Here is a 27373-nt window from a genome sequence, read left to right on the forward strand (position 1 = left end):
AGCAGGGGCGAGAGACAGTCACTCTGTGATGGATTTGTCTGTGTGGGTGTACCCACGTGTATTTGTGGATGTGCGCGTGCATGTGTGTGTGTGTGTGTGTGCCTGGATGTCTCCCGGTATTGTTTGTTGCCTTTTTAGCCTGATCGAAATGTGACAGACAGGATAAAAATAGGGTCCGGGCCTCTGGCTTCGATGACACAATGTCACCTCATATCTCCCCTGCCGCAGAACCCAGCCGCCAAGCGCCGAGCATCCAGACGTCCACGGTGTCTAGAGGCTAGGTTTCTAGCGTTTTTTTTTATCCACAGATTGTTAAATATGAAGCCTGTAACTGCCGTAGATGGGACCACTAAAGCCCGCTAGATGAATGTAGAGACTGCAGACCAGGCCCCTGTCTGCTGTGATCACTGGGGTCCTTTGTTTATAATAAATGAGCACGGAGACACTAGCTACAGTCAATTACACTCCCCCGAAACTGAGATGCTGACTGACAGTGGAGGAGGAAGGGGAGAGGTGAGGGATGGGGGGATGGCAGCAGTTGTGGTTAAAAAAAGGCACAGGGAGAGAACATAATAGGTTTTCTCTCTCTTTGGAAGTGTTTCTCTTCAGATTCAAAGTGACAGGGGAGGAGGAGGAGGAGGAGGAGGAGGAGGAGGGGGGAGTGCGCAGACGTGAATACTTATCTCACCGCGCCCGTGCGCGCGTGTGTGTCTGCGTGCGTGTGTCTGCGTCTCCTCGCAGCTCTTGTTTCGGTGCTCTCGAGCACAAAGAAAATGGAGCCAACACGTGTCTCACTGCGAGGAGAGCTTCCGCGAGGATCCGGAGGAAGGACGACGCTTTTGCTCGGTTGCCATGGCAGCCCCTACCTGTCACTTCTCTCCAAGCCGACAGGGTTCAAATGGTTCTGTCTTCCGTGGAGAGAAATGCAATCTCAGTATTGGGCTTATTTCCCCTGACGGTTCAGTGTTTGTTGTCATGTCTGCCCAGTGACAAGTCTGGAGTATTATAGACCAGAGAAGGAAGAGAAGCAGCTGAGATAAATAACTTTAAAAAGGAGATTTGCTGAAACAATGGACTCTCACTGGGGTTTGATATTGTCAGTGTAATTGAACTTGGTGGGTGGGTGTGTTAGAGGGTGTGGGGGGGGGGGGGGGGGGGGCGGAGGTGAGAAAGGGAATGAGCCCATTCTTCAAGGACAAGCTTCTCGCACCCTTCAGTCCCCACCAGATGTGCCCCCAGTGTGGTTAGTGGTCAGGGCTGAAAATTAAAGAGACGGGACAGGGGGCGGGGGGGGCGGGGGGGGGAGGCGTTTAAGGGGGCCATCAGCCTTGTTTACCCAGACGGCCATTCATTACCACATGTCAGTCGGTGCTGGGTCCCGTTGCCACAATGCTGCTAACTGTTATAGCATGGCTACGGCTATCTATCCCCCCCCTCCCCCCGTGCTTGGAGACGGACATAGAGTGAGGGGGACAAGGGCAGGACAGGAGCGCAGGTTGATCACACACCATCCCGGCTGGAGAGCTGCCGGGGCGGATAAAGGCCGAGATGGAGCCGACGGTGGGTGGGTGCGTCTGGGGGGCGAGCCCGTCACGGAGGATCCTTCTCTTCGTATCGCGATGACGTCGCGTCCCCCTCCTGGGGCGAGTCGCCGGAGGCTCCTCCCCTACAGACAGCCTGACATTCGGAACGGATGGACTGGGCTCGTTTTCCTTCTGAGAGAGAGAGAGGCGGAGAGTGATCGAGGACAAGGGGCAGAGAGAGGGAGAGGGTGGGAGGGACAGAGAGGAAGAGAGAAAGAGAAGAAGGGAGATACGGAGGAGGGGGGGGGGTGAGAGAGAGATGTGACAGACGAAGAGCTGGGGGGGAGCCAGAGAGAGACGTGGGGAGGAAGAAGTGATATTCTGCAGGGAGTAGCGGAGGAGACTCAGAGAGGGCTGAGATAGCGCTAATGGATGCTGGGGCATCAGTGTCAGGCCTGGTATCTCACAGAGGCTAGTGAAGGATGGAGGGAGGGTGAAGGGAGGGAGAAGGGAGGGTGAAGGGAGGGAGAAGGGAGGGAGGAGGGGAGAAGGGAGGGAGAAGAGAGGGAGATGGGAGGGAAGAGGGAGGGAGGAGGAGGATGACAACGACGAGGCCAGCGTGGGAGCTGGAGGCTCTGAACAAACAGCGGGTCTGTTTCCCATTAGGACGCCCGTGAGGAGTGGGTGCTGGCGGAGAGGGTTCACCTCAGCTGTTGCTGTGGCTGCTCGGCTGCATGGCCTTGCCCCCACGATAACCCCTGCTGGAAGGGCCTATCGGAAAGTCAACACACCCCTGGCTCGATTCACACTTAGGACCTGTCAGACAAATTGTCTTCAAGTGAACACTTTAGATCATTTGGCATCAGAGAGCTTTCTGGACCAGAGCCTGGTGTGTGTTTGAGCCCTACACTCACTCTCAAACTAATCTAATCTCCACACTCATTCTCTGGCGGTCCAAGTATGCCAGAGTGGGAAGATATACTAATATTTGTCTTAGAGCAGTATTACTGGCATGGACGTCTTTTTCGACATACCAATTTGGCAAATTGTCTTTGTGTATGGTTGGCTGTGTATCGCCATAGATGGACTTCTTGCTCTGAGACCTCACGCTGTAAGTTCACCAGAGAGGAACAATTATCAGGTTAGACTCGAAAGCAGATACCGCAAATGGTCGTCTTGAGAGCGTGCGGGACAATGTCCAAGTTCTCGTTTCTGGAAGGAGGGGGAGCACGTGGCGAAGGCTCTCAGCTTCCCAGCTGCACCGCTCTGCCGGATGGGGAAAGGCCGGAACATTCCTCACCCCTCCCTCTGATAGATGGGCGTGTCGCCCCTCCCCTCCCCACATCCCAACCGCACCCCCCACAGTTCACGCCCTGCGTCTTGTCGCCGGCGTTCCCTCTCCACCAGGTACGTCAGGAGGCTGGGGGTGTAATGAGCACAGACAAAGTCATTTGACTGGGGGGGAGGGGAGGGGGGGAGGGCTGTTTCTAACCAGGTACCTCCGTCTGAACATGCACCTCTCTGAAGGCTCCTGTATTTGACACACGGCATCCTATCACCGGCACCCGATCTGTCCTGGGGCGCGTGTGCGTGCCGTGGAGACCGAGCCCCCGGGCCTGAGCGTTTGGAGAGCTGTGGTTTCACTGATGCCGTGGCACGGAGTCAAACGCTAACCTCATTACAAAGCCCTACCTTCAGGCTGCCGCGGGGAGACTTGATAAATGGCGGTGGGGCCTCAATGTCGGATTGTTCTCCGTCCAAATGGATCGGTTCTCTCGTCGCGTTTTCCACAGCCGTTCTTGCTGGGAGTCGAGTCAAACGGTGTGTGAGAGAGTGGGTGTCAGAGCTGTGGCACTCCCCCCCCCCACCCCCTCCCCCCCCCCCAGAGGTCTCCCCTGGGTGGGCCGGGACCCCTGGATCCGCTCCTGGCCCTGGCGAGCAGCAGTGGAGAGTGTGGTGGGATCATGAGGTTTGGAGCCTTGTTTTCCGGGCTCATGCACTGATGGGGCTTGCTCTTCCGTAGATAATGTGCTGATTGTCGGGGGGAGGAGATGGCCTCTCATCCCTGATCTTTCTGGCTGTTGCATTGACGTGATGCCAAGACCCTCCCCACCTCCATCCCCCTTCTCCCCCCTCCCCCGCCCTGCCCTGGCCCATCCTACCCCCTCCCCTTTGCCCCTCCGCTTTGTCAGCGGCTCCTGTTCTCAGGAACTCCTCTCTAGGTGTCCCTAATGGCATGTTGGCAATCTGTGTGCGTTTGTGTGTGTGTGTGTGTGTGTGTGTGTGTGTGGGTTTGCATGAATGCGAAATGGGGACGAGGGCCTCTATGGGGGGGAGGGGAGGGGGGGGGGACTATGTTTCTGTTGTTATTGTTGTTGGTGGTGTCGCCTCCTCACTCATCGCCGTGAAAGGACTGTTCCGTCTCTGCAGCGGAGGGGCGTTTGTGTGGGCTAGGTCCATCATTCACCCAGTTCATTCATGTCGCCGGGGAAGCGGAGGAGGAGTGGCGTACGACATTGCCAGTGAGCTCGTGTTGAATGCGGAACGTCGCTCTCGTTACCTCTCTGCTCTCGCTCGCTCCGTTCCCGCTCCCCTCTCTCTTCCCCTGGGTGAACATGCTTCGGCGATCTCGGCCCCAAAACATGGCAATGATCCCCGGCTTTCCTGTTCCATAGAGTTTCAGGGTCGGGTGAATGGATGCGTTCCGCTGTCCCATGCCGAGCCCTCCGCGGAAGGTTCCACAGCCCTCAGGAATGTCACGAGGAGCAGAACCGCCAGACCCAACGAGTCAATACCAGATAGAGACACACTCCCATGTCGGATGGATTTCCTTTTAATGGTGCGGTCCGCTCATTTGGCTAACAGACATAAGAAAACGAATCCGATCTCTTTCGGCTCGAGGGCGATGAGGAAGTTAAAAACTCTGTTGTCATGGTTAATCACCTTTAGAAACGTAAACAGGCTGGAATTCATTAGCCTCCCAGAAGACTGATTACACTACTGTCTCACATGGGATTGGTGCGCAGCGTGAAATTCACCTATTCACCAGCGTGGCTGACCCACACTGCCCCACTAAAGCATCTAGGCATAATTAATTCATGGCAAGGCATTGAATTATGGCAAATTAGACCGTGAAACATAACCACGCTAGTCACCACTCAGCTCAAACGACAGGGTCATGAGCACAGGGAAGCACAATGGATCTTTCTTTGTCTGCTCTCTAACAGTAGACGTTTCCTGTGGTTGTTAGGCTACAACAGTGCTGGCTTCCTGCCCATCTGGAAACACCCTTATGTTGCAAAAGATCTATTTTGACGAATTATGTTAAAATGATAGGATTTCTTAGACCCTTGTAAAGACAAAAGGTCAGCTTTATGGCAGGAAATCCTATTGTTGCAACAGTTGGAGACTTGATGACCTGACCCCAAGTCTGAGGTGGCTGAGAAGTTTAGTTCTGTTGAGGGGAGGTGCGTAACTGAGGATGAAATTATTCAAATAAACATCTTAAGATGCTTGTGGACAGCTGTATAGCATTTTCTGGAATACTTTGGTTTTGGTATCCTTCTTCTGGACTGTATTTCACAGGTTTGTGAAGCACACTGTGTGATTGTAGCCTAACTCCATAAGTCACTCTTCAGAGGATGGGTTTATAAGGTGCTCCAGCCGACATCCCAGAGTGCAGGTCGAGTTTCTTGCCGGTTTGCGGAAGGCTCCAGACTAAACCGTGACTGACACGCTCGTGTTATCGAAGATATATTGTTGCAGCTAAAGTTACCAGCAGAAATGACATGTTAAATGAAACGCGTTGTCCGTTCATATTTTACAGCAGATCATGAGACAGCGATAGTATCATCTCCTGGCTGCCTCCCAGCTCACCCTTGTGTGAACACTAGCTCTGGCTCTCAGAGGAGCATCTGAACTCTGGACAGTCTTCTCTCCCAAACCTGGCAGCACAAGCAAACAAGCCCCGGAGCGGAAAAAAATAACACGTCCGCTGTTCTAATCAGATCGGTGAAAAACAGATAGGAGATAGGTGTGTGGGTGTGTGCGAGTGCGTGGGTTGACGAGAACGAAAGAGAGAGGACTCTTTGACTGCAATGGGCGAGTCGTCTCTTCTCCCCCCTGTGTGGATGTGCGTTTGTCTCGCTTATCAGTGCCAAGCGGATGGCTGCAGCACGGATGTGTGAGCAGGTATGACGGGGGGGTGATAAGAGAGCTTTAAGCGGCCCGCGTGTCCCCGACATCACAGGCCGTCCGCAAACACGCCACCTGACGGACCCGGACTTCCCACTTTCACGCATGCCACCCAACTCTAACATCATGCTCTCTCTTTCGCTCTCTGTCTCTCTCTCTCGCTCTCCCTCTTCGTCTCAAACATGGCTGACAGGCCACAGGGGAAGCAGATGCAGATCAGCTCGTACTTCTCTCCTACGACCTGCCTGAGCGCCTCCTAGCAGGCCGCGTTGGTGACTTGGAGGGCCAGCAATCGACTTGAAAAGGGCATGAAGCTTAGAGGCAACGAATTCCTCCTATAAGATGATGAATGTGTCAGCATGTGACGATGGATCCTGAGGGCCTAGAACACACGATACGAGAGGTCTGTCTGTCCCACTGTCCTGTGTGGCTAGAGAGAAAACCGTCCAAGCGGCTGTACGTTATTAGGTCTCTCTGGGCAGGGCAGCCAACAATAACATGCCGTTGAAATTACGAACAGTTTATGATCCGATGTTAGCTGCTCGTTGCAACGAGTTTTGTTCCACTTGGCTCATAAGAGTCATTAATCTCCTAATCTGAACAAGGGACAATCGTATTAGTGGATTTCATGGCTGGTTTATGGTAATTATTGTACTGTGTAATGGAGGGAGAAAGCAGAGGGTAGGAATGTCTGTTTATCGGCCTCTCTGACTGGCCTGTTGCTTGTGGTCCTGTGTCGGCCTGCTCTCTCTCCCTCTCTCTCCCTCTCTCTCCCTCTCTCTCTCTCTCTCTCTCTCTCTCTCTCTCTCTCTCTCTCTCTCTCTCTCTCTCTCTCTCTCTCTCTCTCTCTCTCTCTCTCTCTCTCTCTCTCTCTCTGTGCTTGTATAGAGCTGTGATGGACCAGCCCGGCTCAGACCAGCTTTATCCGAAGGGGCTTATGTATGATCTGTAAAGTGATCCATAGCAGCATGGGCCTTCAAGTGGACGTCACGGGGGGTCCCGACCTTTCCGTCTCAGGAGGAACCGGAGCGGTTCAAGCCTCCACTCCCCTTCCCTCTCGACGCTCCCCGGCACACCCACCCGAGTGGTCACGGGTGAGAACAGGGTCACAGGGTCACAGGGTAGGATGTCCCACCTGTCCATCAAACATGAAAGGGCCCAGGCGACCGGGCCTTGTGTTCATAATGGGTGGGGTTAGCGTGTCAGTCAGCAGGGAGAGTAAAAAGGCTGTGGGTTACACTATGAGGCAGTAATCTATTGGCCTGTCCGTCAGTCTGGCCTTGGGCAGCGCTGCTTTAATTACACAGGAGGATGAGAGGGGAGAGCCCGCCCCCAAAAGCCACTATTCACATGAACCATCAGAGATGGCTGCCAACATGTTTCATCTTGAATGACAAATTTGCTTTTCAAAGCCCTGTTTTTCTTCCCTATTGGAATGTAAAATGGTAGTTTAGGCTGCAATTATTTTGTACGAGTGCACCTCATTTGAAAGGAATTTCGGGCCATTTATGTCTGGAGAGTGTTTGATTTTGTTTTCCATTCATTTCCCTGTATCTAAACTCGGCATGAGAGCCATTTCGATCCATCATTTGAACGATTTGCAACAATACAAATACTGCATTACTCCACACCCTTGTGTGCAGCTGTGTGATGTGGGTACAGTATAGCAATTTAGTCTGTCATTTCTCAGCCTCTCAGCCGGATGTTAGACAGGGAAATAGATTCGAACGTATTCGAAACATTTGCATTTCGTTAGGACATAAAGCCTCCACATAATGTCTCCACTCCACAGCAGACCGCATCACCAGAGAGACACAGCCCGACCATCATTTTCCCCCCCCCAAAACAACGCATTACCCCTCTGTCTACAAGTCTTAAGACACCCCCTTCCTCCCAGCCCCTCCCCCTACACCTCCGCCCCGCTCCCTCCATCCCCACTATCATTACCTCCGTCGCGGACCCCCGCAGAGAGCAAAGGAACGGCCTTGACTGACAGCCCTCCTCCTCGTCGCCCCCCCCGCTCCTCATTCATGCCCACCAGGCAGACGAGGGGAGGGAGGGGGGGATCACGGCTCCAGGAGAGTCCTGTCTGTCACTCACGGCACCCCCGCCGTCTCTTTCTCTCGTCTCCCCCCCCCTCCGCGACCCCGAACCAAACCACACCCGCTGCGCTTCTCTCAAAGCCTGCGTCCAATGTAGAATGTGTGTGAACGCACCCATGGGGGAGGGGGGGGGGGGGGTGTGCGCTGTTATGCACAGCCCGCTCATGTTTCCCATGGACAAGGTCACACGGAGTCTGCTGTGTTCCTGCGGCAGTGTCAGGCGTGTGTGTGTGTGTGGGTGAGGGTGTGAGGCTGGTGAAAGGGAGAAAGATGGCCCTGTTTGGGGTAGACAGGGGTACTGTGACGTCATTCCACTCTTTCTGGTGAGGCTTTGTGTTGTTAATGCTGGATCCAGACCCAGGCAGACCCAAGGCAGACCCAGGCAGACCCAGGGCAGACCCAGGCAGACCCAAGGCAGACCCAGGGCAGACCCAGGGCAGACCCAGGCAGACCCAAGGCAGACCCAGGCAGACCCAGGCAGACCCAGACAGGCCAAGGAGAAAAGTGGGAGATGTCTCCCAGCAGCAGCTCTGTCTGTCCCTCTGTCGTCTGTCTGTCGTCTGTCTGTCTTCCCAGGGCATGAGAAGGGAAGCACAATATTGAGCCTGGCTCTTCCAGAGCAATAACAGCACAGGGGTGAACTGGAACAACTTGTCAGAACTCTTTCTTTGTTTAAGGATTTACTTAGGAATCTTCGTAGGAACCTGTGGGTTAGTATGTTATTCTGAGCCAAGGTCACGGTCGTGGACTTTAACAGACTCTGGAGGGAGAGTTTGCTTTTTCACTGTAATTATCCACGCAACCTTCTGGCTGGGTCAATATTGTATTGATCCACTGGTTTACCTGTGTTGGCTCATGTGTATGTGTGTGTGTGTGTGTGTGTGTGTGTGTGTGTGTGTGTGTGTGTGTGTGTGTGAGCAGAATGGCAGTCATGGAATGAATAAGTGAAGGAATTCCATTTCTGGACTTCTCTGGGGAGATTTGATGGAAAGGAAACCTTCTCTGACAAACTTTAATGTAAGCAATCAATCCCATACTGTACTGTCAATTCACAGTTCGAAGCCATGGATATATATTCAGTATATATCCACTGTAATTTCTACATTCCTGTTCGTACATTTTCCCCATTATTTTATACCATTATTTATCCAACAGATTTCTTACTTGTAGTTGACATGGCAAATTGACCATGCTGGTGAGATGAACCAATCCTGTTTGAGGGCCTAAATAGCGGAGACGATAGGCAGTTACTTGTCCTAATGGTCTGTGTCAGTGACTGTCATAGTAAGGCTGATGTCTCCCCTGCCGTCCTAATGCTCGACACAGCTGTCACGTCCCCTTAGCAACACGGCCTCCACCGTCTGAAGGAGCAGCCGGCCTGTCTGCTGAATGTGCTGCTCCCGCTGCCGACACGCAGACTGGACCCGCCTCTGACACCCTGTCAATGGGCCACGCTACGCTGCACAACACCCCGCCACCTCGCACCCTTTATCCGGCCCGTCCCCTGCCTGTCACATGGCATTAGGGCAGGGGGGCAGGGCCTGGGGTCGGTGTACCTGGTTGGGGGTGACCCCGTCTTTGTGTTCGTGCAGACGCGGGGGTCAAGTCGGGGGTCTCCAGGCCTAGTCGCCTGGAGGGGGGGGGGGCCATGTGGTCCCGGAGGGCTTTCTCACCCGTGGGGATATTCGGGTGATAACCTCCTCCCTGATTCCCCCCCCCCCCCAGATTCTCAGGTGACCAGACGGAATCGCGTCAGACCCGTCCATTATCGTCCCTCTTTCCCGGGGCCGTGGGCCGCGAGGCCTGGCGCGCCTCACGCCTGCGCTGCCTCCACCACTCCCAGCTCCTCCACCTGGGTCACGCCAGGTGCCAGAGAAAGGAAGGAGGCCTGCGTTATCTCACTGGGCTGGAATGCAGATGGGAGGGGGTGGGGGGGAGGGGAGGGGAGGGTGGGGGATTGGTGCTGGCAGGATCAGACAAGGCGTCGGGGGGAGGGAGAGGTACCCGAAGACGGGAACGGATAGACAGTGCTGTGCAGACGGGGACTCGCGAGGTAGACCGGAGCACGGGGGAGGGTACGGCGCCGGGCAGGCTTCGCGTTCGAACCCGAGACCGTGACAACGCCCTTCCGAGAATCCTCTCCCGTTCTCCGCGAGGGTGGAAGAGCAGGGGGTGTTGTTGTAACACACCGGGAGGAGGTGAGGCAGGACCCGACAGGGAGAGGCAGGGAGATGCATCGCTGAGATACTGGCTCTGGAGAGATGCTGGAGTCTGATTAGATGAAATAGGAAGCAGGGGCTTGGCTTATCTCACTGTGGTTGGCCACCTCCATCTGCTGCGTCCCAATCAGGCGTCCTCCTGACAGACGCCTGATTGGGATGACATGAAGGAAAACACTTTCACTCAAGTAATGCAGAAAAACGGCCATGGCCTGGAAAGTGTCCAGCACTGTTTAACTTCCAACCAGGTTCTATCTATCAGGATTTATTGGATGTATTTATCGCAATAGTTCTCTGGGCCAAGGCGTTGGAATGAGCAGTACCGCACCTAGTCGGATGTGAACCTAACCGTGGCTGCATGTACGTGACTGAATACAATCCCTTTTAAATGTCTTGTTAAGAAACACGGGGAAATCTTTTTTGGCCATGTACATTGTTGCACTGTACGTAAAAGCCATCTCACGGCAAAGGAAGTTCTCCAACAAAGCATGATCAGAGAGGAGAAGCGAGGGAATCTGAAAACAGACCTCTGAACGGAACTGTGCCTGAACCTGTAAAAACCATTCCTCACAAACCCTGTTCAGGTATCTCCTCATACCCTGTGAGGAGAACTTTCCAGTTACCCCCTTCATTTAAAGTAGTTCTCGTCAAACAGAAAGAGGGATTATCGACCATATTGCATTGCACCCAGTCCATGACCTCATGCCTGGCCTGATGCTCCACCCAGACTCTGGCTGTGAGGCCGCAACGCAGGTGCAGCATGATGTAGCACAAAGTGAAAAGCTTGTTATTAGAGAAAGCACATCCAGTGAACCCGAGGACAACGGGCCTCAAGGGTCATGAAGCAACATCTAACTTGATACATGGTTCTGGCCCACAACACTGCCCGTCGAGAGGGGAGAGGAGGAACGTGGAGATCAAATCAAACCACCTCCATTCCTCTGGCCACAGAGGAAGGTCGATCTCTTTCAGGAGTTAGCTTGCACGCAAACTCATTTTAGATGAGTACTACTTTGCGCTGTCTGTGTAATCCCCAAGTTCTGTAACTAACGCCTTGTAAACGCTCTGCCAACATCCTAGGAACCACAGAGCCTACAGACTTTCTAGGAAATTACACAGGTGCAATAACAGCACTGTGGCACTGTTCACGTTCATTTTACAGCCTTTCTATAATGCTACCTATTATGCTACCTTGCTGTTTATCTCAAAGACACAGAGTAAGCATATGAAAAGTGAAGACTATGATAATCATAGCTTGTATTGAACAGGCTGTTATGTCTGCTGCGTATTCACAAGCCATCTCCATAAAGACCCAGACTTGGCGATCCTGAGGAAATGCACGAACCGTCGACGTCGAGACATGTTGAGTTACTGCATAAAGACCAGAGGGGACATTTTTGGTTGTGAAGATAATATATGGAAGGAGGGAAGATTTCAGACCGAAACAAAGGCCAATAGAAGTAGACGTTATTGAGGCCGTTACATGATAAGGGGGTGGAGCAGGGAAAGGAAAGTAGCGCCGGGATGTTACTGATGTCATCGTGCTCAAGTGCTAAAGTGGAGCTAAGGCTGACGTTGCACTTCTGTTTGAGACAAGACAGTCTTCTGGGATCAATGCCGGTCCGGTATTACCTTTCCCTTCTCTCTTCCTCTCCTCCCTTTTCTCTCCTCCTTTCCTCTCCTCCTTTCCTCTCCTCCCTTTTCTCTCCTCCTTTCCTCTCCTCCTTTCCTCTCCTCCCTTTTCTCTCCTCCTTTCCCCTCCTCCCTTTCCTTTCCCTTCTCCTTTCCTATCCTTTCCTCTCCTCCTTTCCTCTCCTCCCCTCTCCTTTCCTCTCCTTTCCTCTCCTCCTTTCCCTTCTCCTTTTCTCTCCTTTCCTCTCCTCCCTTTCCTCTCCTCCTTTCCCCTCCTCCCTTTCCTTCCCCTCCTCCCTTTCCTCTCCTCCTTTCCTCTCTTCCCTTTCCCGACCTTCCCTTTCTCTCCCTCCACATCACGTCTGCCTGTTTGTCTTTGAGGGTCACTACTCCCTGGGAGTTTTCCCCCCTCTTGCCCAATCCTGGCACGGCTGCCTCGGAGAGCGCCTGCGCGCCTGAGAGCCACTTCCAGAGGGGAAATGGAAGAGAGCCAAGTGTTCTCCGGCCCTCCAGCACAAAAGGGGGTCTATCTCCGTCTCCCGGTAGCCCTTCACACAGCCTCTCAGTGTCAGGCCCAGGGCTGGGTTACCGCGGCACTTTCCCCCCGCATTGATGAATGAAAGCTCTTAGGTAGCCTGTCGGACCTTCCCGCCCCTGGGGACTCCTTCCTCCATCCTCACCCTGCTCCCCCCCCCCCCAACCACTCCCTGCTGGACCTGACGAATGACCAGGGAGGGCACGCCAGCATCGCAGCGCCGCCCCTGCACCAGAACACCGAGGGCGGGGAGAGGCGGATGATGGCGTCCCCGGTAGGTCCTGAGTCAACACCGTTGCCTCTTTAATGGCCTCTCTAAATGTACCCCCTAATTACCCCCCCTCTCATTTCCCCTGCGTGAGTGACCATGACCTTGTCACCGAGGGGGGCTGGAGGAGGTGGGGGTGGGGGAGGGGGGGGGCTGGAGGAGGTGGGGGAGGGGGAGGGGGGGGGCTGGAGGAGGTGGGGGAGGGGGGGGGGGGGCTGGAGGAGGTGGGGGGGGGGGGGGTGGAGGAGGTGTGGGGGGGGGGGGGGGGCTGGAGGAGGTGGGGGAGGGGGGGGGGCTGACACCCCAGATCGCGTCGAGGGCACCGTTAGAGGAGAATCGACGAGACGAAGCATGCGGTGGTTCTCGTTGAGCCTGCGGCTCTGTGCTGGTGAAGGTCCTATGAGGAAGCAGGCAGGTGGGATGGATGGAGGGGCATCAGGAGACGTCACCAGGGGAACAAAGACAGACTCCATCCAATAAATCCATCATAGTTGTGTTGATGCAGCTGACTGGGAGAGTGTTTGCTTTAAGTGCCAAGTCAAAGGTCAAAAGAGTGAGGGGGGGGGGGGAGAAAGGGAGAGATGGATGCTTCGTTCATTCACACCAGCTCTGTCTCATTATTCAACCCTTCCCTGACCTCCACCTCCCCCACCCCTCAGCCCCCACCCCAACCCTGACCTGTGGCTCCACCGCTGACCACCTCCAGACCACACACCTCTCGCCCCTGCCAGCTACAACGCAGCACAGCTAATACAATAAACACCGCGTCATCGCCATCTTTACAGGGACTAGCTGCCCCTGCACCATGCACGCCCACACACCCTACACCCACACACACCCTTACACCCACACACACTCATGCACGCACACTCTATTTCAAGCACACATACACAAGGCTGGCTAGCCAGCAGCTCAGACAGCACCATTGGGATAGGCCCAGAGTAAACAAAGCGAGGAACCCGCACAGCGTTGTCCATGTTCAGCAGAACCCTGGGATTAGAACCAGACAGACTGACACGCTGCAGGGCACAACTTTACTGCATTAACAAATCCTATAAATATGGAGCTCATCCTTTTTGGCATCGCCGCTGCTTTTTTAGTTGGGTTTTTTGTGGGTACTGAAAAAACATAATTCTCGGTGAGCTGTAAAGCAAGTGATTTTGGCTGGAGTCGGTCTGTGTTTTCACTGGTGGAGGACTGCTGAGTGGAGGACTGCTGAGTGGAGGACTAGACAGTTGGACGAGAGACTTTGTCTTGCATTTTGGATGTTGATGAGTAAAACAGACGTAGAGTTATTATTCAGTGATGCGGTTTATTGTCACCGTTTTTCGTCCTGTGATTAATAAAGGCACCTCCCCCCTCTCCTTAACTTTCACCCTCACGGTCTCCTCTCTGTTTCTAGCGACTAGCATTGCCCTCCTAATCTTCCAGACCCACCCCACCCCCATCCCCGGGTCCTGATTCTGATCAAGCATGGACCAAACATCCTGACCCCCCCCCCCCCCCCCCCCCCGAGATAATCCCAGATTATGTTGGAGCAGCGTGTTACGGTCAAAATGGGCCTTCCCATCTGACCCCCTTGTGACCTTTCACCCTTCACCTGTGACCCCTGGGCGGGGGCAGGCATCTGTTCGTCTTGGCCTGTGGAGCCCAGAGTGTCCGTGTTTGTTTTGGAGACTCCGGTCATCCATCACCCCTCACATAGTGTTCATCATTGCGTCCTTCCCCTCCATTTGCCCGGCGCTGTGTGGAATGGCTCGCTATTTTCACCCCGTATGCGGTTTCTTTGACTGACCAGTGTGACAGAGCAAGCTCTTATGGTGACTCTCCCAGGTATTCGGTAGTTCTTCGGCCCTCTTCTCCATTCTTCTTCTCCGTTCTTCCCCTCCTTTCCTCTTCACCTCCCTTGTTGTTTCATCCTCTTGATTGTCACTTCTCCATCCATCTCTCCGTTAATGAATACCAAGGATCGGAAGATGGGGTTTTAATGAGGAGACGGGATCTGGGGTTCATGCGTGGAGAGAGAGCGAGAGAGAGAGATTGAGAGAGATTGAGAGAGAAAGAGAGAGAGAGAGAAAGAGAGAGAGAGAAGGGGGGGGGGGAGAGGAAGAGAAGAAAATCATCTACCCTGTCGGATGATCTTCAGATCATCCGCTTCACCCCCTATGCTTTAATTAACCTCTCCTGTCATCCAAGAAGCAGAAATAGATTTTTATAATCTCCTGTTTCCAGTCCCCAACAGAGTGCTGCCGCAACAGAACAATCAATGTTTCCTCCTCCTGACTGGAGCAGGGGGAGACAGGTGTCCCTGATCTGGTGTGGAAATGAGAGAGCCTCACTGTTGCGCTGTGTCTATACACACACACACACACACACACACACCACAGAAGCACACACAGACACCAAAGAGCCACACAGACACACTCAACCCCGCAGAGACGAACGAGAGCCTTGGAGTGACAGAATCCGGAAGCTAAGAGATAAGACGTAATCTCGGACCAATTATTTCCCTCTGGCAGGCGAAGGTAAACACTAATCAGCTCCAGTGACATGTGTTCAGAGTCAATAACCTGGGCCGTGGGCGGGTGTTCAGGGCCTGATTAGGAGGTGTCGATGGGAGGCAAACAGAGGGCTGTCTGTCACTGTGATGAGACCCCCCGCTGGGCTCTCGGCGATGTCCTGGATGTCCTCTCTCCAACGCTGTTCAGCATGAACGAATGACCCCTCTAGCCCCCCCCCCCTCCCCCCCCTCGCTCACTCACACACTAATTGAACACATATTTACTCCCACACACACATGCCCTTCCAGCAGACGAGAGATTTAAGCGATCGTTCTTTATGGAGAAACATCACTCCTTTTATGTTCGCAAAGAGAGGGAGAGATTGAAAGAAAAAAAAACGGAGAGAAATTGACGAGGGGGCACAGGGTGAAAGTGTTGAGATCATTTTTTCCCTTCTGTGGAGCTTTCCAACGCACACCATCCATAGTGAAGGTAGATTCGCCAGCCCCTGAAAAGAACATTGTAAATCCTGTGTATCTACTGACTGTCATGAGTAGTCGGACAAGGATCTTGAGACAGCACACCCGTCCACGCAGACAGACACGTGGCTGGAGGCGAGCCCGAGCTGGGTGGAGCCACAGGCTCCCGTGATGAGACTGTGGACATGAGTGGAGATGGGGAATTCAGACCACATACCGGGGATGCCTGGACAGGTATGAGGGATTTTGCTGCTGTCGGCACCTCCCGCTGCAAGGGGGGGTTGGAGGTAGGAGGGTTGGGGGGTGGGGGGGGGTGCAGGTAGGGTGGAGGAGGTAGGTGCCTGGACGGGTATGAGAGATTTTGCTGCTGTCGGCACCTCCCGCTGTAGGGGGGGGTTGGAAGTAGGAGGTAGGAGCTAGAGGGTAGGAAGCTAGGAAGTAGGGCGTAGGAGGGGGTAGAAGATCCTCTGGTCTGACAGCAGTGGATGAGTGGATCAGACCTCCTCAGTGTCAGTGTGCTGGGGGGCTGCTTCTCTGTGTGTCCACGGGTTCCCGTGGCAGCTTGGGCCCTTCAGCCTCCACCCCGAGAGAGTCACGTAGAAAACAACAGGTTTCTCTGTTTCAAGGGTACCAGTTGACCCTGCCCTGCCCTGCCTCTTCCACAGAGTCGGGAGGGACGAGGGTGCGGATGAATCACACCAACAGGTGGACGTAGCACAGGCTCATCTTACTAGCAGATGTTTTATAGACACCGAAACGGCTCTGCGGTAGATAGCTTCTCCGTCCTGTTGGACTCAAAGCCATAACAGTCTGTTCTAAGCTAAGGAGATTATCCCATGGTCCTAAATCATCTTAATTCTCTGCCGTGCAAAAGGCAAATGCGAGAGGCGTGCATCCAGTTCATAAGGTTCTTTGCTTGTTACATTCCATAATCTAGTAGGGATGACACTCTTTCCCTGCTCTCTCTTTATCTCTCTTTCTCTCTCTCTGCTTCCCCTATCCTGTCTATCTGACAGTTGTGTTAGATGGGCACTGAAGAAGTCCTCATGATCTTGTTGCCACAAGATCATTCCACACCGCCTTGGGTACTGAGAGTCATCCAAATGTCGCCGTGATTAAACCAGACCGCAACAAAGACTTCGCAACAGTACCATAAAAATAAAAAAAAACATGTTTTAGCATGCGCGTTGCAAAGGCAGCAATACCTCCTAGCCCATAGCCTTGGGAGAGCTTTAGTTCTGGATGGTGTCTCTCACCGGGAGCGGCGCTTGACCTTCATGCTGCTCTGCTGTAGGTGTCGCAAAAGGATTACTAATCTGATCACGAGGAGACAGTTGTCCTCTTTGGGTCTTGTGCCCAGCCTCTCTCTGTGTCCCTGCCTATACCTGCTGTGCTTCTGCAGCGCCCAGTAAGAGATGGGCACACTGTTGGAGGACAAGCATGCCCCTTATTAAAACTCCTTAGATCCTGATTCCAAACTATTAAACCCCCATGTTTTTAGGCCTAGTTGCTCATGAGAAAGACGGAGAGTCAGTCAGAAACCTGTTCCATCTCTAGACTCCCCACACCACACACACACACGCACACACACACCTTGCCTGCTAAATGCCCCCAGAGTCTACCCCCCATCCATTTTCACCCTGTATTCATGCAAGGGCCTGCCATGCTGTACGTTTGGCAGTCTGTGCTTCTCAGTCACCCAATTTGAAACGAGAGACATAGACTGTGTGTCTGGTAGTGTAGCTACCAGGAATGTACCCAGAACAGCCCCACACCAAGCCCATTTTCCCTCCCGCGTGTTGTTTTATGCTTAACGACGCCAGAGATCTTTCCCATTATCTGTTCATGCTCGGGACTTACAACGTAGGAAAGGATTCGAACGAACTCCATGGACTCATACTTGGTGATGATGATGGTGTATTTTGAGATTGTTGGATGCATTGAGCTCTCCAAAACACAATTACATGAAATGTCCTACTCGAAAAACAAACCACAGACCGGAGCGCAGACGACTGTAAGCTTCGAGAGCAATTATTCTATTTTAAAAGTGTTTCGTTACATGGCTGTTTTGATAGTATTTCAAGGTGGGGAACGTGCACCTCACGTGTGTATTTTGTTAACTATCAGTGCCCCTGATTAGGCTAAAGCACACCCCAAAGCTATTGAGTGTCTCGCTACTTAAACATTATTGTAAGTTCTCTCCGAGGGCTGGGATGTTATTGCAGATTTATTTTCTTCTCTAACGCCGAAATGAAAGTCGTTTTGCTTCTAGCAGCCAATAATCACATCATTATGGGTCCTCTGTATAGTTATGCTTCAGCCATCTTTATCTGGTCGGAGAGCCGTGTGATGGGATAACAGTCGGATCAAATGGTCTCGACAGATCGTTGGAGGTGAGGTGAACCATCTGCCCGGACAGACAGACACCTACAGCTGGCTGTTGGGGGACTGATAAGGTGTTTGATGGATGTTACCCAGTAACAAGAAATCCATCCGTCTGTCCGTGTGTGTGTGTGTATGTGTGTGTGTCCGGTGACCTTGGGCCTGCTTGCGTCTTTGGCTCGAGGTATCACCACAGTCCGGGGAGGCACCCAGCCGTCCCTCTCTCGAACGACCCTGAGCGCTAATCTGAGTGGTGAGGTGATGAATGCGAGATGTCAGCCGTTGACGGCGTGTCCTCTAAACCCGGCGTCTCCAGTGTCTTGCCAAAGTGGGGGCGGGGAGGGAGGTGGCGGGTGGGGGTGGTCTGGGCGAGGGGTGGTCTGGGCGAGGGAGGCCTGGCGCCCTGCCGATGGTCAGGCCTGACGACATGGCAGCGGTCGAACCGCCCGACCTGGGCGTTTACGGAGGAAGATGACCTTTTACTGCACTGGCTGTGTCGAGTTTGCGGCGTGTCCACGTGGATGTGTTTGCGTGCGTGCGTGCGTCTGTGTGTGTGTGTGTGTGTGAATGGGATATAAGGTATCCAGTGTGGATATGCCTCTTCAGTCTGCTGCCATCACCGCTTGCACCTGTGTCCTTGCTCTAGTTACTGAGTCTAGTTACAGAGCAGGTGCGCGTCTGCTCCCCGGGCATGTGTGCGTTCGGGCGTGAGCATCTACAATGCGGCATGGGGAACGTTACGAGGGAAGGAGATACCCGCCGGTCGTCCCCCCCTCCCCCCCCCCCCTCAGTGTGTGGCGATGCTAAGCCGTGACCACGCCGTGACACGCTTCCTGAAGGAGGCGCGCCCTCAGAGCCTCAGAGGAGGACTCGTGTCGGTGTCACTCCCTCTCTCTGCCTCCGCGGCTCCGGGCTCCGTCTGACACACCAGAGAAACACTCGATCTCCACGAGGACAGATGTGGAGCATCAGCTGTTGTCTGGACTTTTTGGGTTATATATCATCAGAGTCGGCTTCCAACTTTCTCTTCTAAGTTCAGTGGACCTCACCATTCGGGCCCAGGGTTGGGTGTGTGTGTGTGTGGGGGGGGGGTGGGGTGGTGAGGGAAGACACCAGGGTGGTTTGTGTGTACCCGTTGGACTGGAAAATGAGCAGGACCTCCGCGGTAGTGTCCTGTGGAACCAGGAGCAGGATTGGCTTTCCCAGGACTCTCAGAGGCCCACCTTGAGAGACCCAGCCCCCGTTTAGATGGCCTTGTACCCAGCTAGCACCCGAGCTGAACTCCGCTTTCCTCTCCCGGGCCACTAATGGAGCCATTTTCATACCACACCAGTTTAGAATAACAGCATCACGAACGAGACAAAGCTGCTCTCTGTGTTTCAGACCTCCAACTATCTGCCCTCGTGTCACACGCAAACACACACACACGCTCACCCATTGGCTCTCGCACACGAACCCAGCATTAAGGCCACATGCCATTCATTGGGGACAGATTTGGTTTCTATTCTTTTTTTAAAGCTCACCAAAGGGACCGCTCAAATGGAATGCGTGTACTCGAATGGCTCGAACGGACCGTGCAAAAAAAGCGGGATTGTTCTTTGTTTCTGGTTTGCTTTCCATCTCTCTTACATGTCTCTACCGGTGGCACTACACATGAGGGTTGTGTTACATGTCCTGATCTGACCTATAGTAGGTCAGATCAGAGATAATGTTCTGGCCCTGGCCAGGGTAGTCTGCTCCCATATCTGCTGAAACCACACGTGACATTTCGCGGTGATGTCCCGCCTGGGATCGTCCTCTCCCTTTCTGTGTCTACGGGTGTCTGTGACAGAGAGCACAACCTGGGTTCGTTTCCCCATCGCCCCTTCATCCTCCCTCTTACCATGTGACTGAAGGGAGAAAGGTCTGTTGTATGGGTTCTGTTGCCGAGGTGTCTCTGACCACACTGTGCCAGTGATGGTGCCTCTTGGGGCCTGGAACAGCCGGTTGTTGAGGTTCATGCAAAACGGCCGAATGTAAACATCATATCAGTCTTGGCTGGGCGTCACGCCACGACTGCTACTGTATGTGGGCAGGATGGTTTGAGGTCTTGATTTGAGAAATAGTTTATGAGGGGTTGAAGTTTAGCATGGCACAAGGGTATATTTTCTTCCCCTTGTCTAGATGTGTTTGGCTTCATTTTATATGGAGGAAACAGGATTTTCCAAAAGAAAATAAGTAACTTTTATAGTTCTGGCATAGAAAAGCATCTTGCCTGAACTGACTCCTATCATAAAGACAAATCTCTGTGTGGTTTGGATGTGTTTCTCAGTGTATACTGTGTGGCTACAACCCAACCTGCATCCACCCTCTCTCCTTCCCTCCTTGCAGAGCTCAAGTCCACTGGCACGGCTCACCATTTCTCCTTCCTGCTCAACTCGACGGACTATCGTATCCTGCGGATGGACGAGGACCACGACCGCATGTACGTGGGCAGCAAGGACTACATCCTGTCTCTGGACCTGCACGACATCAACAAGGAGCCTCTCATAGTAAGAGAACCGCCGTCTCATCAGCTAGCTCTGAACCTTGCAGGGCGTCCGAAGCTCTAAATGGGACCTTCTCTCTCCCTCAGATCCACTGGCCCGTGGCCACGCAGAGGAGGACGGAGTGTGTGTTGTCCGGGAAGGACATCAACGTGAGTACAGATCCGGTATCTTCACCAAGCCGAATCCACCTTGACTTCCAAGTATTTAAAGTCTGAGTAGTTGAACCCTCCTCCTCCTTCCGGCCGACTTCGCAAGAGCCGTGACTAAGCATCACTAACTAGAACTCCAGGTTCCTCCTGAGTCATTCTCTCCACGAGCTCTGACAGGCTAAATCCTGTGAAGGACTCTAAACACCCTGACCCCCTGACCTGGAGTTAATCATATCAAGTCAACTTCCCCTAGATGATGCTTTCCCGGCTTCAGCAGATCAGCGTGAAGGGTTAAATCCCCTACACACCCTCTCACAAACACACACCCTCTCACAAACACACACCCTCTCACAAACACACACCCTCTCACAAACACACACGCTCTCAAATGACACCCGCCCCTCCCCCCCCCGCCCGCCCCAAAAGTGGAAAGCATTCAAATTCCCCGATCTCAACCCGATCCGCCTCTGATTTCTCTTTTCGATTTGTTCACAAATGTCGACATCCCCCCCACCTTCCATCTTGGGGGTGTGTGCACGGTGGCAGGCGCTGAGAGGTAGATGAGGGGCTCAGGATAATAACCCGGCCCCCCTGCTGCTAGAGAGAGAGCAGGCTGCTGTTTATCCAACTGGAATGCTCATTTAGACACACTCAGTGACCCGCGCCGCTCAACGCCTCTGGAAACCTTGTATGGGCCTCTGTGTGTGTGTTTGTGTGTGTGTACGCGCATGTATGAGGTGACGTGCGCGCGCACGCGCGTGTCTGTGCGCGCGTTGCGCGAGACGTCGAATTTCACCTCGACTTCCGAGATGAAATTGGCTGTGGACGTCTCGGCAAACCTGTGTCTCTTTAGGGGATGACAGATGATGACAATTCGGAAGCAATTCAGAGGGGATGTCGGTTCAGGCGGGAGGTCAAAGGCAATCATGCCTACAGCTCTCTCTGTGGGGGGGAGGCACTGTGCGATGAATAATAGACACGCACGCACTCACACCCAAGCACACACACACACGTGAAAATGTGTATTTGGGCATCTGTCATGTTGCTGAGATCTGTTGAAATGGTTTATCTTTTTCGACACCAAGCCGTGTTGTGGTTTGTACATCCTTTTTTTTTCCCTCTTTCCAGCTGTCACTTGCGTCCCTGCCACACGGCATGCAGAATTAGCGGAGATATAATCTGCCGGCCTGCCTCCCTGCTTGCCTGGCTGTGTGTGTGTGTGTGTGTCACAGTGTGGGTCTTGCTGTGGTTCCAGACAGCTGGCAGGACAGATTAGAACCTTTAGAAGTCAGAACATTACTGTTGCTATTACCTGCTCCTTCGTTTCCGGGAGCTAAACCTGCTCCAAAGACTGTGCTTGGGATGAGCTCTGCCACACATACAATAACCCCACCCCTCATCAGCACTCATAGTCATCAGAAATGGGAGCTGCTTTGTTTTGGTCTCAAAGAATAAAAGGTCTTTTATCAAGACATGTTTCTGTCAGCATTATCAGTTCAATATTCCCAAGGGATTTTTGTTTCCTATTGTTCTATACACTACCGTTCAAAAGTTTGGGGTCACTTAAAAATTTCCTTATTTTTCAAAGAAAAGCACTGTTTTTTTCAATGAAGATAACGTTAAATTAATCAGAAATACACTATACATTGTTAATGTGGTAAATAACTATTCTAGGTGGAAACGTCTGGGTTTTTAATTAAATATCTACATAGGTGTATACATTTACATTTAGTAGACGCTCTTATCCAGAGCGACTTACAGTAAGTACAGGGACATTTCCCCGAGGCAAGTAGGGTGAAGTGCCTTGCCCAAGGACACAACATCATGTGGCATGACCGGGAATCGAACTGGCAACCTTCGGATTACTAGTCCGACCCCCTCACCGCTCAGCCACCTGACTCCCTATAGAGGCCCATTTCCAGCAACTATTACTGTATGCCTTAGAAGACTAATGGATGATTAGAAGGATTATAATTAGATGCTGCAAATGGAGCATTATTTGACGAAAGCAAAGTTTGAAGAACAACATTTATATTTCAAATAAAAATAATTATTTCTAATAATAATAATTAACCTTGTAAATGTCTTGACTATATTTTCTATTTATTTTGAAAGTTATTTGATAAATAAAAGTGTGAGTTTTCATGGAAAACACGAAATTGTCTGGGTGACCCCAAACTTTTGAACGGTAGTGTACATTCATATAATTATGTGTTAATGACCATTTAATTTCAGAAAAGGAACGTTGCTCTTCACGTTGGTGTGGTTGTGTCTCACTGTTCTCCTGTAGGGGGAGTGTGGCAACTTCATCCGCCTCATCGAGCCGTGGAACCGCACCCACCTGTACGTGTGTGGGACCGGCGCTTACAACCCCGTCTGCACCTATGTGGACCGAGGCCGCAGGTCCCAGGTAACCAGAGACACGTCTGACCCTCCACGGAGACACGTTGACCGTCTCCCTCTCGCTCGCTCTCTCTCTCGCTCTCATTGTCTCTCTCTCTCTCATTGTTTCTCTCTCTCTCTCTCTCTCTCTGCTATTGGACCTGTCAATCCATCACGGGTCAATAATCTCATTTTGCTTCTTGTTGCTTTCTGTCACGGGGCTGTTCTTTTCGTCTGTCATTTTCCGCTTCCTAGTCTTTCCCTGATTTGCTTTCTCCGCGGTCCAGTGACCCTGGAGAAAGGTCGTAGCGAGCTGAGCTGCCGAACCCAGGGGAGAGCGTCGTTCCACTGGCTCCTGCTGCTCACGATGCTAGCTGCCACCGCAGTCACGTCACCGGAAACGCCCTTCCGTTTCCTCCTGCAGGGGGGAAGCATGTCGACAGTTGATCTGAAACAACTGTCCCCAGGGGCACCCTGTCTGCTCTCACCGCCCTCACCTGTTTAGAGGCAGCAGAGCCTCAGCATTAGCGGCCTCTCCGCCGTCCGTCTGGGAGCCTCTGGAAGGCTATCATTACTGGTGGAGCCCCTCATCCATCAGCGGGCTTGTAACTCACCCCTCCCCCTCCTCGCTTCCCTCCCCTCCCTACCCATCCCTCCCTCTCTCTCTCTCCTGATGGACGGCCATTGGAGCGGCAGCAGCTGTTGTCCCCCAGTGTGCACTTACAGTTACGATTCCTCCTGTTTAGTCTCACTGGTTAATTGGAGAATTGGGTTTCAGTGTCGAGACCAGCCGTCCTACTGTCAAAGCCCCCCCCCCCCCCCCCCTCCCAAGGCCCTGTAGCTGTGTCATTTAAACTGTAAAGATTTTCTTGAGTGAAATAAGAGGTGGGAGACGTAAAACTGTTTGTTTAGGAATCCTCCCAGTTGACTGGAGGGCTCCCTCATTGTAGGTGGACGGCCCCAGAGCTTCTCCAGATACTTCCTCGCGCATTCTCACGTTTTTCCACTCTCAGAGTTCCTTTTCACCGCTGCTTTTTTTCGTCCAGATTTCTCTTCTCTTTATGTTCATGTGATGAAACGTATGTCTGTGGAAGCCACTGGATGCATGCCGTGGTGCGTTTCATGCATGTTCTTTGTTCTTCACTACTGATTCTTGCACGTAAACACAATCTCTGAACCTCTCGTGATATCTTCAGTCTGGTTCCGTCGGACGCTTTAGTGTTCTCTCAGTGCTGATCGTTCTTCAGTCTTTTCTTTCTCCATTCCGTTCTCCATTTAGTACACTCTTTCTTTTGGGCTGTTTCCGTCACTGTTGCCGTTGGGGTTCTTCTTCATGGTTCTCCTGTGGTCGTCTCCAGAGGACTGTAGGGTGGGTGGTCTGGGGTGCTCGTGGTGGTAATGCCCACGGCACGCTGTGTCATCTCCTCTGTTCTAGGGCTCCCTCTACCTCCAGGCACCTCAGGCAGGAGGGAGGACCAGTCGGGCAGCAGACTTCAGCACCACAGCAGGGCCTCTGGAGTTAAAGGTGGGCCGCGGCTCGGGGATCCTCTGGGCCCGGGCGTTGGGTTTAGGTTCGGACCCCCCTTCTGGGTCTGATTGGGGTCTCGATCGGTTCTGGGTCTGGGTTTGCGTCTTAAGACTGGGACTACATCTGGTACGTCAGCAAATCTGGGTCCGGCGTCCATCTTTAATCTCAGTCATCCAAACGTTTTACATGGATGGTGCTGAATGGGGAAGATAATTTAGCGATACGGTGATTGAAGATATGTGTCTCTAGACAGCCCAGAGAAGGGTGATAGGGTTATTGAGGATTTCATGAGGGTTCAAGAGTGGGCATGTTGAGGTCATGTTTGGTATCATGGTGCAACCAGTTATTACCATAAAATGCCCTTAGGTTTCGTGACCATAACGAATTATACAACAAACAATGCAAAGCACAAAGCTTTTGACTTGGCCTATGGTTCATCTTGGCTCCACTGTTTGCTGAGACAGGCAGAGTATTTGCCAAATCACTCAGAGCCATCCAAGACAAACAACAGTGATGGCGGATTACCATAACTTGAGTCTTTCCATAGAGTTCCACAACGAGCTGTAAAATATGCTCAACTTGTGACCCCATAACATATACTGTCAAAGCTTTGTAATACATATGCATTTCTTGCAATGTCAAAATCTCGAATCCTTCCAGTAGCTTGGAAAACAAAAGAATACGTTGTTCTGCAGAAACACAAGCCTATCAAGGGGAGCCTCTCTGGGATAAAGCCTATAGACCAGAAACCACAGACACCATCAAGGTCCAACAGGCTGTTTTAACTGCGAAACAAATCTGCTTTCATTGGTGCATTAGTATGCTAATGGCCTCATAGGGAATAATTGTGCTTTTCCAAAAGCCCTTTGAAGGTGGTACAAATGGTACAAAAATACAGTGGTACAGATATTGGTTTGTGTCGCCTTTATTTGGGCCCCACTGTGGTCAAACATATCCATCCATCACAGTCAGGACTAGGCTGTCCGTCCAAGGCTGATCCCAGGGCTGCAGTCCTCCTGTCCTGGGCAGTGAGGAGCTGCCATCCGCCTCACTGACTCTAGAAGCTAGATGGAAGAGATCTGGAACTACGTTCTGCTCTTGTCTCAAGATCTCCAGCTGGATAATAACTGATAACATGTGTGCTCTTGCTTTTGCAATCTAATACAATGGCACCAACCCGAGTGTGACTTACATAGTCATTTGTTTCAGCACTGGGCGGTGTGGTAACTCATGTACATTCTTGTTGCCTGTCTGTTTATGACTGCAAAACATGCTATAGTGGCATGCTATTGCAGTATTGCAACAAAATGTCAGGCAGTGATATTCTCATGTCCTAACACTTTCCCTGGAAGCCAGACACTCCACCAACAGAAGTCACGGATGCCTTGAGTGTGGTAGAAGGAAGGGTAATAATGCTCCAAAAGCTCTGAAGCAAAATGTGATTCATCATTTTTCTCTTGTCTCTGCTTGTGTTGCTTCCGGTCTCTTCTTTACTCAGGAGTACATTTTTCGGTTGGAGCCGGGCAAAGTGGATTCTGGGAAAGGGAAATGCCCGTATGACCCTAAGCTCAACAGTGTCTCGTCTTTGATCAGTAAGTACCAGTGCCCCCTTATTTCAATATATAGAAAACCCTACCCAGACTAATACCCTCCAATACATCTCACCAATACACCATCTGTATTTGGAGTCTTAATGATATTATTGCGACATAAAATACATTTGGGATTTCAAATACCTTTGTACTTGTCCAGTGCTACAGGCCTGGCCTGCTCCACTAAACGACGTGACGTGTTTTAACTTGTCGTTCTAAGCTAGCAGCAGGTGGTCTGCTCTTAGTTGTCAGCGGCTTGCAGATGGACAGTCTTGATGCTGACCTCTTCCTCCCTGTCTTGACTCTTCTGACCTTCTACCCCCCAGTGTGTGTGTGTGCGTGTGTGTGTGTGTGTGTGTGTGTGTCTAAAACGTCCTGTAGCCCCAACAGACCTAACACTTAGAAAGCAGCTACCATCCTGTACATAACTTGCCCACAGGGCTGTGCCTCATACAAATATACAAACAGACTGCTCTTTTTTTTGTTGAAACGTTCCTTTGTGTTATTACTGTACACCTGACATGGTATATAACCTGTCATCCTTTCTTCCCTACCACCCTCTTCTCCCCTTATTTCTGACTGGCAGATGGAGAGCTCTATGCGGGGGTCTACATTGACTTCATGGGGACTGATTCGGCCATCTTCCGGACGCTGGGAAAGAATACAGCCATGAGGACAGACCAGTACAACTCTCGATGGTTAAACGGTAACGTCCTTATTGGTTGATCTCACCCTCTGCGTGGTCGTTTCACACATGAAAGACAGCCACACATCCCGGAGGAGGATGCTAGCCTCTTAGCTCCGTAGCAGGCGACAGATAGAGTGGGGAGTCTGTCCCTGGAGGCTCTGCTGTATGACCAGCACTGTATACAGGCAGAAGTGTCTGGCTGTGGGATTCGCCGTATGGCTGGCTGTTTCTTGTCGTCTGCTCTTTCTCTCATGCTTAGGCTTAAAATAGTCCTAAGATAACTCTCTCTTTCTTTCAGACCCCACATTCATCCACGCACACCTCATCCCAGACAGTGCGGAAAAGAACGACGACAAGCTGTACTTCTTCTTCCGGGAGAAGGCGTCCGAGATGGGCCAGAGCCCCATGGCTCAGTCCAGGATCGGCCGCATCTGCCTGGTGAGTGGGACCCCCACAGAGCAACCTCACAAGTCGGTACCTGGTCCCGTTGTCATGTTGACGTCGGGACGGGTCCCAAAAAGCACGTGCTGTCTCTGGCCGTTCAACACCGCTGGAGACCCACACCACTTGCCCTCCCCCGTTTCCTTAACTGCCAGTCTACATGAAGGATATCGTATTGTCTTTCAAAGGAATGTTTTTGTTTCCTAATCATAAACTGTAACAGTGGGAGA

At 52.2% G+C, this 27373-nt stretch overlaps 1 protein-coding gene across 5 annotated transcripts in view; it reads left to right on the top strand.

The window, feature by feature from the left end:
- sema3fa (sema domain, immunoglobulin domain (Ig), short basic domain, secreted, (semaphorin) 3Fa) overlaps window positions 1–27373 on the top strand; it is a 47198-nt gene that overhangs the window by 10028 nt on the left and 9797 nt on the right. For 3 of the 5 annotated variants that reach the window (XM_062458455.1, XM_062458436.1, XM_062458446.1), the window contains exons 3-9: window positions 20206–20366; window positions 20450–20512; window positions 22803–22922; window positions 24330–24419; window positions 25921–26014; window positions 26601–26720; window positions 27001–27140. In XM_062458455.1, the coding sequence (XP_062314439.1) occupies window positions 20206–20366; window positions 20450–20512; window positions 22803–22922; window positions 24330–24419; window positions 25921–26014; window positions 26601–26720; window positions 27001–27140 (788 nt within the window). The remainder of the gene's footprint in view (window positions 1–20205; window positions 20367–20449; window positions 20513–22802; window positions 22923–24329; window positions 24420–25920; window positions 26015–26600; window positions 26721–27000; window positions 27141–27373) is intronic. The other 2 variants (XM_062458470.1, XM_062458461.1) reach the window with 1 other exon arrangement.

The sequence above is a fragment of the Osmerus eperlanus genome, chromosome 1 (assembly GCF_963692335.1).
Source record: "Osmerus eperlanus chromosome 1, fOsmEpe2.1, whole genome shotgun sequence".
Taxonomy (NCBI): Eukaryota; Metazoa; Chordata; class Actinopteri; order Osmeriformes; family Osmeridae; genus Osmerus; species Osmerus eperlanus.